Source organism: Dreissena polymorpha, chromosome 9 (genome assembly GCF_020536995.1).
Source record: "Dreissena polymorpha isolate Duluth1 chromosome 9, UMN_Dpol_1.0, whole genome shotgun sequence".
Taxonomy (NCBI): Eukaryota; Metazoa; Mollusca; class Bivalvia; order Myida; family Dreissenidae; genus Dreissena; species Dreissena polymorpha.
Window position 1 is genome coordinate 78557391 of NC_068363.1, and position 11473 is coordinate 78568863.

The window sequence follows — 11473 nt, forward strand, 5'->3', positions numbered from 1 at the left end:
CATCATCATTATCATTATCAAACAAATAATAAACCAAAGACAAAATAGGAGTGAGTGCTTGTATTTGACAGGACTTTCAACAAATAAATGCAAAAAACAATTCTTCTGACGCCCGTATATGTTGTATGCGCAATGGATATAGACCTCAACGGCACCGCTCAGTTGAGGAATCTCAAGACGACTGGAAACGGTGTAACATCTTTGTTCAGGTGTATAAAGAACTGAAACGATACTATTTAAATGTTGTAGGGCATGTAATTATGAATACTTCACATACACATGTGTGTCATGTGAAAAGGTGCAAATGTATTCATAACAATTAGACGTCAAGAATATATCTCAAAAAAGAGTTACTATTTGAATAAACTGATCCCCGCCGATGCCCACAGTGCACACAGGACGCCCCCAATGCCCATCAATCACGCTAACTTGCTTAAATATTATAAATAAACAAATGAGAAACATTAATTTGTTCAAAGAAGCTGCTTATATCTGCAAGATTCATCTACCACCACCAATCAAGAGAAGTGTACATGACTTCACGTACACCCCATACAATAATCAGTAGTAATAAACGATTCAGGTAAAACCGCGAGCGGGATACGCAACCCTACTGCCATTTTTGTTTTCTTATTTTTTCTTTTAATGGCAGGGGGACGTATGAGGACCCATGGCTCGAGACCGGTGTCTAGGTGCCTTCATCACCTCCCAAAACCTCTAATTTAGAGAAATCTACAAATAAGCAGCTATTAAGATACTGTAACATTAAGTATTTTATAGTAAAAAATGTAATTAAAACATTATCAATTTCATTGCGCAAGTTAACATAACAAACAAACATCAAAAGCATCCTGCACACTCCCCGGACATCAACAAGAAACAAACAAATCACTCAAACCATAAAATCCATAAAGCATCTATAAAGAATGTTGATAAATCATAAATATTCCGAGAAATATATAAATGCATATGACGAATTTAACAGCTATATTAAACCGACTTCAACATCTAACCAGTCACACCAAAATGAAAATATTAAGTAATCGTAAAATAAAAATGTCTTTAAAATTAAACGTTCATTACGAACGACAACAAAAAATTATAACACTGACATTTAAACATACCAATATTTCAATAAGTATGCTGGAGGTACTATCTCCAGAAATTGAGAGTCTCGAAAAACATGACACCCATAACTTAAAAGACCTCATTCAAACACAATATCATGTAAAAAATGAGTCGAAATAATCAAGAAAACTTAGCTGCTTCAGACTTAAATGAAAATACACCCATCGTCTTTCCCAGTAAAGAAATCGGTTCGTGTTAAGATCCCATCTCACATGGACTAAAAACCGAACTGAAAATATACTAAATATAGACTTTATAATAGCAAAATTATAAACATAAAAGCAATGTAACCAATTATTTAACCATACATCTGTTCATTAAGGGCGGGCGGGCGGGGTTATCACCCTTTCGTTTTCTTGCTCCATAACTTTGCCTGTCAAAAACAACCCTCGAATGGCGTCTCACTAGATGTGCAAATCATATATACCCCAAAACGAAAAACTCGTGCGCTTTCGCGCTAAAACATGCACACAAAACCCGTGCATTATACGCGCTAAACCATTACCATAATCTCTCTTCTAAATAACACGTACTCAACCATACTATACCGTATTTATCAAACCGAGAATAATTTCATTTAGTTCTAATGGTTACATTACGTCAACGATAACATATCGACGTCATTTAATACAAACTACGGGGTACTTCGACACACGATTTTGTTTCATTTCAAAGTATAAAAAAAGCTAAGCGTTATCTAGTTTTTTGTGCATAAATAATCTTCACAATTCACTAGAACACATGAACAAACCAGTGGAGATTGTATCTAAATTCATCTGGTCTAGCTTTAATATTTTAGTAAAACAATATTCAGACTAATAGAAATGACACTTAAAAAGTTATGTTTCTTGCTATAACAATGCATAATGTTCTTATGCATTATATTACACTGTTACTTAGGAAATTACTTTTAACTTACAAGGATTTTTTGCTAAAAGTTTAATAATGTTAAGGGCTGTTTACCAATTGCAAAAGAAATATTTGTTTCCAAAAATATGACCGACCTTTCCAAATAACATGCCCAATAAGATTAGAAATGTTACACAGCGGAACTTCCGTAGCACGAGTGCGAACGGAGTGTGTATAGTTGTTGCCAAACGACAAGAGACTTAACTGTTGGTTAACTTGTATCACATTTTTATACCGACATTGACGGTATAACACCTCATAAAATAAACTAGCCTATATCCCACCTTGTTGAATATACCTATCGCGTGCATTGACTACATTTTACTTTACCACTGAATGATTTTTTATAAGAAATCTCTAGAGTCGAGATAACTTTAGCTTCAAAATTTTACGACCTTCAACCTTAAAATCTTGTCAATGGACATAAGTTTTCGCCATCCCCGTATAATGAATCAGCTGATTGATGGCGTCATAAAATGACATACTTATTGCGTCATTTTCTAAAAATATATGATGTCATCATCTGGTGTACACGAAACTAGTATGCGATGTCTGGGACTAAAACATTGAAGACGCGTATTTTTGTCCGTGTAAATTTATCCTAAATATAGTTATGAAGTGCATATTCTATGGACTACTTACCTCGGATGGAACCGATGAGACGAAGGATTTAGATCCAAATGTAGATCTAGCTTATTCGTGTTATTGATGTTCAGAATGTGCGTGCCTATTTGGATGTGGAACATATTGATGGGTGTGCATTTTAGTTCAGTAGTCTTTTCGAATTGTTTTGCTTTTAGATGTAAGTAAACGTAAGGGTATTTTCTTTGATGAATAGAAATTGTCTTTGTTATTTTATCAAAGTAGGTTTATTTAGTAAGCAACAAGTGTTTCAAAGTTTAATAGAATTATGACGGATTCGCGCTCCCGGCGTTCTAAGCATCGCAACATAAACTTCTCTGTATTCAACGCTAACCTAGTATTTTTTATATATTGAAACGTGAAACTTAAGCATTTGATTGAACGCCTATTTCTACGTATAAACATATTCAATGACGTTGTACAATAGAAATAAAAACAAAAATTAAACACAAATAAAAAACATACAATAATATGGAGTGACACAGTAACCGATCCTCAACAAGCGAGCGAGGCAATCCTCTTCACAAGTTAAAAAACGAACAACAGTGCCAAGTATCAAACAAGTCTAAACAAAACATTTATCAAAGGTACATCACGTATTACCTTTAAAATAATGCAAAAAAGTCGTCGAAAAAGTATGTCTTAAGTTTTTTTTTGAAAGTGTCTATTGAAGTACATTGTCTTAAACTCGAAGGTATGTTGTTCCATAGTTTTGGACCCACAGTTCCAAAGCTTCTATCACTGAATGTTCTTTTCTTGTTGAACGGTACATTAAAACAGCCTATTGATGATGCTGATGATCTAAGATTACGTTAAGAAATCGGAGTGGATAGAAGTTCGGTCAAGTAGGCAGGAGCATTACCGATTGAACAGTTAAACATGTATGTAAGAATTTTTAATTCGCTTCTAGACTTCGATAGTCTTCGATATTGCCGGTCATGCACGATTGAACGTTGATATCAGTCATGTAAAACATATAATTAAGCAGTTGTGCTTGTAAATATGGACTTTTCTACTTTGAATTTCACACATTAAACACACTTATGTTTGTATGGTAGCTATTAAGAAAATAAAATAGTAAATGCATTATTTAAAATCTTTACCAAATTCAGCTCCTATGCTAACACATTTTTATTTGGAGAATGTCCGACGTTTTATTCCATTTGATTGCGTGTTAGTTACTTATTTAAACATGTCATTAACGCGCTGCATCGTGATAGATTATAGCGCAGTCGCGAAGGTTTATGAATATAAACTATATATAATATTCACATGACACGACATTTTGCAATCTGGTTGGTATTTTCGTAGAATACGTTTAATGAAATGCGTGGTCTATCATTTGTTATGGAATTAATTGAAATGCGTGGTCTATCATTTGTTATGGAATTAATTATTACTCTTCGACAAATCTACAATAGGCAAAAGCATTACTTGTAGTATGGTGACGCTTTGATGGCGTATTTTGACGCTGTGTAATAAAATGAGGTACGTTGTAAAATTTAGAATAGCTACGCGACAACGCAATTAGTGGGCATGTGCAACGTCAACTATGGATATGACTTTTTCCGAGCATAGCTCCATTTGACGATGGCCTATTAAAATATCATAATTATTTAATAAGAATAAAATTATATTCATTTTCTTCAAACTATTTATAACACTATCATATCTCTAAAATTTTAATGTGAATGTACTAAAATGACAAACTAGGAATCATTTCAGAAACTGGACAGATTTGAGTTATGAATGCAGTGTTAAAGTTTAAAGAAACTTTACCATGCGATGAGTTATCGGCTGACGAAGCGCAGCGAAGTAAACGTGGCATAATGAATGTCAAATACAAAAGTTTGTTTTCTGAATTTTTAAAACTTAAAACAACTAGTCTTATCCGAAAATGAAAAGAAAATTGACCAATGTTATGTATCAATTATAGTTTGATGAAAATGGTAGACTTTAGATTGGTTACCTTGATATTCAACGCCAGATTAGTGTGCATGTACTTTAACACCAAGTAAGTATATTTAAACGACACGCACTATCGTGACACTTGAACTGGTTTGAAAATCGTACGCTGTTAGTCTACATAACGTGTAATCTAACGACATTTGTGTTTTAGGTCGGCGCGGAATGCATTGATCGTCAACCTGGCGGTAAATATTATAAATAAGATTTTGTTCAAGGACGCTGATAAAAATGCATATCATGTATGCGGTATGTTCGAAATATGTGTATTTGTATAATCGACATATTAAAGTGCTACTAAAACTTTTTATATTGCCAAAAAAACATATACGCACATATTATATGCTTGTTAAAGAATTGGGTAATACATATATACTATGCTTTATGTGTTGCGTATTATTTCAATGTAAAATTACAATGACGCGTTAGATATTCCCTGCTGAGGAAGGATTCTAAAGATCATATTTATTTAAGGCAGATATCACAATGCTCTTGGTGGGGCAGACCGGACATGGGAAGAGCGCCACCGGAAACAGCATTCTTGGCAAGAATGCATTTATATCCATGCACACACCGGGATCCGTCACAGATGACATTAAACGAGACGTATGTATTATATAAATCAGTGATTAGCAAGTCAATAATGATGGCTTAATTTCAATTAGTAGTGTCAATATTTTGGTTATGACGCAATAAAATTATAATATTTATTACAAAATTATAGTATTTCATGTTTCATCGCGGTTGGGCATTAATATTTTTAATGGACCTTCAAATTATTTCAATATTAATTTTTCATCAAAGAAATTAATAATGCTCCCATGATCATACTCTCGATGTTAATGTTATTTTAGCAGTTGTATATATTTCCATAAAATAAACAACTCATTTTCATACCGTTAATGAACAATGTTATACTTTATTTCAAGTCTGACGTCTATAATAAATGATGTAGCCCATACTTTAGGTTCCCCAAAATGTTTTTGATCTCAATTAAGTTCATGTGCACACTAGAATTTAAACGTTAGTTCATTACAGATGAAAACGTTTCTTATACTCACCTTTCAACTTTCATACAATTTATCACGTTCGTTTCAGTTTCGTCTGTTGAAATACATTATGTTGCACATAAAGTATTTTGAGAGTTGCACTATAAAATTAAAGAGAAGCTTCCATGCATTGATACTCGATTTCACAGTATTCTTGATAAAGCATTCGTGTTCAGCAGGGCTCGAAATTAACACTCGCACACTCGCAAAATGCGAGTAAAAAATACCGATTGCGTGTTAAGCTTTAAGCCACTAGTATTTTTTGCGAGTAAATAAATAATGAAAAGAAATGAGTAGGTATAATGCTGCTCGACGTAATGATCGCTAAATCTTAGGTCAATTTATAGATCGCCCAAATATCCTTATGCCGAAGCGCGCACCTTGTATGTAGACTGGTATATACAGATACGCGGATGGTAGTGGTACAAAGGAAATGAAACAGTCGACTATTCACACATGTTCATTGAAGCGAAAAATAACTTGTCACATTATTCCAACAGACGGAAATAACACAAAATATACATAATACAAAAGATAAAGCAAAGTTAACCGTTTAGATAGAAAAAAACGGATTTTAAATCCTACGAAAACAGTGAATAAGTGGGAAAAATAACTTAAAATAAGACTTAAACTTGTTGTAGATGAAGATGGTCCATCAACCTGATGCGGGCCCTTATGGTCCAAGGAACTGATATCTTTGTATGGTTGCAGAAATAAAATGTTTATACATCTTAAGTACTTTTAATTTATTTAAATAGTACTCAAGGTTTTTTATGTTTCCATCAAAATTTGCGATAATGTTTTTGATTTTGCGAGTTGGTATTAAAGCTGCTCGCAATTTTTTGCAAGTAAAAAAAAAAGTTAAATTCGAGCCCTGTTCAGAACACCAGAAGTCGATACAGCATAACAGATTCAAAATCAATTTAGGTCGCTTTGAGGAAGGGGCGTCGCATAGAAATTGTAGATAGCCCTGGTTTTGCTGATACATCAAAGAGCACAGAGTTTCTACAAAAGAAACTTTTGCAGGCTGTCTTCCAGACAATGCCTGGCTTTAATGCGATTGTATTCATATTGAATCCAGAAAGGTTCACAGATGAACTGGTGAAAACCGTGAATCTGTTCTTTGAATTCTTTGGAGAAGGTGTTGACAAATTTGCTTTCATTCTCTTCACACACACAACATCAAAGGAAAGAATGAATGAATATATCTATAATGCTTCTGCAAAGCCAACGGGCAATGTGCAGGTCCTTCTGGACTTAATCGAACGGTGTAGAAGTAAGGTTATGTACATCGCCAACGACAAAAAGGAGGAAAAGAAGCAAGTGATGGTTGATGAAATTATTCGTACTATTGATGAAAACATAGAGCGTGAAGGACAGAAATATTTCACCAATGAAATGTTTAAAATGGTCATGAACGAAGCCGACAGGTACATGAAAGATCATCATCCGAGAACACCATTTGAGAGAAATTATGCAAATGATATGGTAGAGATGAGAATTAAAACTAAACCAGAAGATAAAGGCACCGAGACAGCTAAGAATAAAAAGGATTTTGCAAAGCAACATAGAATATCAATAGGGCGAGACGCATTTGAAGAGCGCAGGAGATTTTTCGAATTTGAAAGTAGTTCAATTCACACTAATAAATTTCAGATGACCTCTGAGTGCACACAGAGGCTTGCACATAAGCGTGTGAATGCAACACAACACAATCATATTCACAAACCGACATGCATAACAGTAGCACCATATGAAAGTGATCTTGAAAAAACTTATATTTCTGGAAATTTTGCTGAATCAGTACTTACAAGTCCTCGTTCAATAGAGATTCATGAAGATACTTATAATGCATTACATGATGTTAAGCAACAGGTAGACTTCGATAATCAATCTGTGAGGGAAAGTGACGAAGACAGGCTAGAACCAAGCAGAAAATACGACCAATTTAAAATCAAAGTCATCAACGATAAGAATTTCTTCGAAACATTTTTTGAAGCCTTAAGAAAGTGGTTTAATACCCATTTTAAAACAATGAACAAAGTTTTCCCGATGTCTAAAGATATGTAAATAAAAGCAGGAGAGAATAGTAAATGCATCCTTTTTTTAAATATTTTATTTCATCATTAAACAGCTAGTGATTATACATCTTCAAATAAGAATGTAAGTATAAGTAGTTTCAACTTAGAAGCATGTGGACCATTTTACTGTATACTTTTTAAATGTGTATGCAATCCTGTAATTTAAATATATATGGAAGACTGAATGCTCTAATATGTTATAGCACAACCGCATGTATGTGTTATAGAATATGTCTTTCTTTTCTGTGTACTTTGTATAATTTGTTTGAATATATTTTGACGGTTTAGTTTATAATTTACCCATCTTAACAAACATGTAGAACGTTGCCATATTTTTTTTACTTCCATCTTGTTTAAATAAGTTAAGTGCTGTCACATTGTGTATATATGCGTGTATTTATAGAAATATCAAGGCTAATTGTAATTACTAATTTTATAAATAAAACAATTGACATTACCATGCGTATGGCTGCTGAGGCTCGGTCTAAATCAATGTTCTTGTTTGATGAAGCTTCTTTGTTTTTAAAGTTAATTAGTAACTATCAATAAATAAACAAGTAGTGAAAATAAAACTACAGAGAAATAACAGTTAAAATACATGAACTATTTTAAATCTCCTTTATTTAAACAGAACACGTTAACAATTTCTTACGAATTACAAGTAAGCAACAATAACGTATTATAGAACATTCGAACGAATAAGAGAGGCGACAGCGCGCTGCCAAAGTGTTCACATGCGTATTCAATATATGCATTCTAAAACCAACTTTGCCAGCATAGGAATAAATAAGCCTTAAGATACGTAGTATTTTGCAAAATCAAAGTGCTATTCTTGAGTAAAAGCTAGTCTACTACAAGAACTGTGGAAGTACATTAACAGGAAAACAATTCAGAATATATTTGTTCCGTTTTCGTCTTAAAGTAAAATACCACGAACCCACCAGCATTATTTTTTATTCGATATAAGACATACAATGTATGCATGTATATGATCATAAAACAAAGTTATAACCAGTAGCAATAATAATGTTCAAACATGTTATAAAAGATATGCTAATATATACTGTTTTGACCTTGTGGTTTCATTTTGATAAAAAAGGGTTACTATGTATTGTTTTCTTTGGTCGTTTGTGATTTTTGAGAAAGAAAAAGAACAGTTGCCTAAAGTGGGTGAAAAGCATACTAGACTTGTTTATGAAAGTTTAATGTGTTTCCTTTTTTATTCGAATATATAAAGTATATCATTGTTTAGGGCTATTCTTTTTCAATTTGTATCTTCAGATTTAAATAATTAATAAAACAGTTCTATGTAGGTTTTTGTTTTCTGTAATTCATGCTGAATATAAAATATTTCATTAATATAATTCTCTGGATGAATTTATATTGAAAAGTTATCAGTGTGCTATAAGTAGTTGATTTATATGGCATGACAAATATTTGTTTCCAATTAAATTCTTTTTCACAAAGAAGGTTTTGCCATTTAGTTTGAGCTTTTGAGATTTCGGCAGGGGTTTTAATTTGAAGTGTGTTAAATATTTTGTTCGTTTTGTTTTGTTTTGCAGTTATGTTGTCTACGAATGTTTTTTTAGTACATGGTGTGTTATTTGTATTAGAAGCAGTTTTAATATGTATGGGTATACTTTCGATCAATGTGTAGTACATCAGGCAATTACCTGTAGGTATCCCGTATATGTAGCATTAAGTTTTCAAAAGAATAGAAGTCGTTTATTCTGTTGTCGTACAATTGATCTACATATTTTATGTTTTGTTCAAACCAATGTTTATAGAAAAATAGTTTATTGTTAGTCGTTTTATCTGTATTGTTCCATAAAATGATTTTACTGTTTATTTTGGTTTCTAAATTATGAGTAACTTTACACCATGCCGATAGAACACTCGATAGAAATTAGTTTTTGGTTGAAATTTCATCTAAGATATTATTGTCGATATTACATTCAAACAGTAAGGAGTCACCATATGTTTTTAGAATTTTCTGGTAGAATAATTTCCATTTACTCGTATTGGTATTATCTAAATATCTTTTAACCCAACTGCATTTGATTTCATTCTGGAATGAATCTATGTTCGTTAGTCTGAAAGATTTATGTTCTTCTGGTTGAATAAATTAAGTTCGCTTAAAGGGATCTTTTCACGCTTTGGTAAATTGACAAAATTGAAAAAAGTTGTTTCAGATTCGTAAGTTTTCGTTTTAGTTATGATATTTGTGAGAAAACAGTAATACTGAACATTAACCATGCTCTAATATAGCCATTATATGCATCTTTTGACGATTTTAAAACCTAAAAATTATAAAGCGTTGCAACGCGAAACGATTGAATAATTTGGATAGTTCTGTTTTTGTCGTTAAATTTTGTGAAACTACGAAGATTGCTTATATAAGGTATAAAATACGTCACGAATGTGTATTCGGCGGAATAGCTCAGTAGGGTAAAGCGTTTTTACTTCAGGACTCTGGCAGGACTCCAGGGGTCACTGGTTCGAAACCTGCTCCGAGCAATGTTCTTTTCCTTTTTTTATTTTTGTTCTTGATTTTTTACTGGAGCTTTTACGATCTAATGTTTACATTTATCAATATAAAGCATTTAATGAATAAGTTAAAAAAATGCCAAAATCTGTGAAAAGGCCCCTTTAATTTTATCAGGTTTACCGTCCCATATGAAATTAAATATTTCTGATTTTATATCTTCAATAATATCATTTGGTGGGTTTGGGGGAACTGTTAGTGTGTAAATTTATTAAGGGAGCGCAAACGTTTTCAACACCGTGTTTTTCCGATTAGTGTTAGTTTACGATGCTGCCATGATTTTAAACAATTTTTAAATTTTTGTAATTTAGGTAATATGTTTTTTTAGAATTTTTTAATTTTCATTGTTTGTAAAGGTTATTCCTAACGTTGTTGCTTCATCTGATGTCCAGTTAAATTTCATTTCTTTTTTAAGATGACTATAACTTTGTTTAAATTTACCTACTCGTAGCACAGTGCATTTACTTTTGTTAAGTTTAAGACCCGATGTCATTCCAAAACGGGTTAGCGATCCTATAAGATTATTATATGAGCCACTACTGTCATTTAAAAAGTAAGTTGCATCGTCAGCAAATAGGGACTGTTTAACTTCTTCGTCAGGTTCTAGCGATATTCCCTTTATATGTTTATTTGATTTGATATAGTGTGATAGATACTCGATGCATATAATAAATAGCGAGAATGAAAGTGGACATCCTTGTCTTACCCCTCGTTCGATGTTATAACTGTTTGAGAAGAAGCCATTGTTAATAATTTTGCTGTTAATATCGGTATAAAATAGTTTAACCCATTTTATTAGACTTTCACCGAAATTCATATTCTCTAAGCAAGAGAACATAAACGAATGGTCTAGTGAATCGAAAGCCTTTTCGAAGTCTGCAAAGAAAATGAGGCCAGAATTGTCTGGTTGGTTGAAATAATTTATGCATTCTTGTATCAGACGTACATTTTCACCAATTTAACGTCCTTACATGAAGCCAGATTGAGATCTTGAAATGATTGATGATAATATTTTTTTAATTATGTTTGATATACTTTTAGTTTCAATTTTATAACCATTGTTCAGTAAACTAATCGGGCGCCAGTTTGATAAGAATTCTAAGTTTTTTCAAGGTTTTGGAATGAGTGATATTATACCTTGTTTTTGTAGCGTA

At 32.6% G+C, this 11473-nt stretch overlaps 1 protein-coding gene across 1 annotated transcript; it reads left to right on the forward strand.

The window, feature by feature from the left end:
• The first annotated feature begins 5130 nt into the window (after positions 1 to 5130).
• On the forward strand, positions 5131 to 7763 carry LOC127846194 (GTPase IMAP family member 7-like). The gene is made up of 2 exons (XM_052377368.1): positions 5131 to 5250; positions 6621 to 7763. The coding sequence occupies exons 1-2, from the start codon at positions 5131 to 5133 to the stop codon at positions 7761 to 7763; spliced, it is 1263 nt and encodes a 420-aa protein (XP_052233328.1).
• Positions 7764 to 11473: the final 3710 nt, after the last annotated feature.

What these genes read in the sequence shown, in the direction of transcription:
- LOC127846194 (XM_052377368.1), top strand. Translation starts at nt 5,131, where the DNA reads ATGCTCTTGGTGGGGCAGACCGGACATGGGAAGAGCGCCACCGGAAAC. An exon ending in CAGATGACATTAAACGAGAC is followed by an intron (nt 5,251 to 6,620) that starts GTATGTATTATA and finishes AAATCAATTTAG; the next exon opens with GTCGCTTTGAGGAAGGGGCG.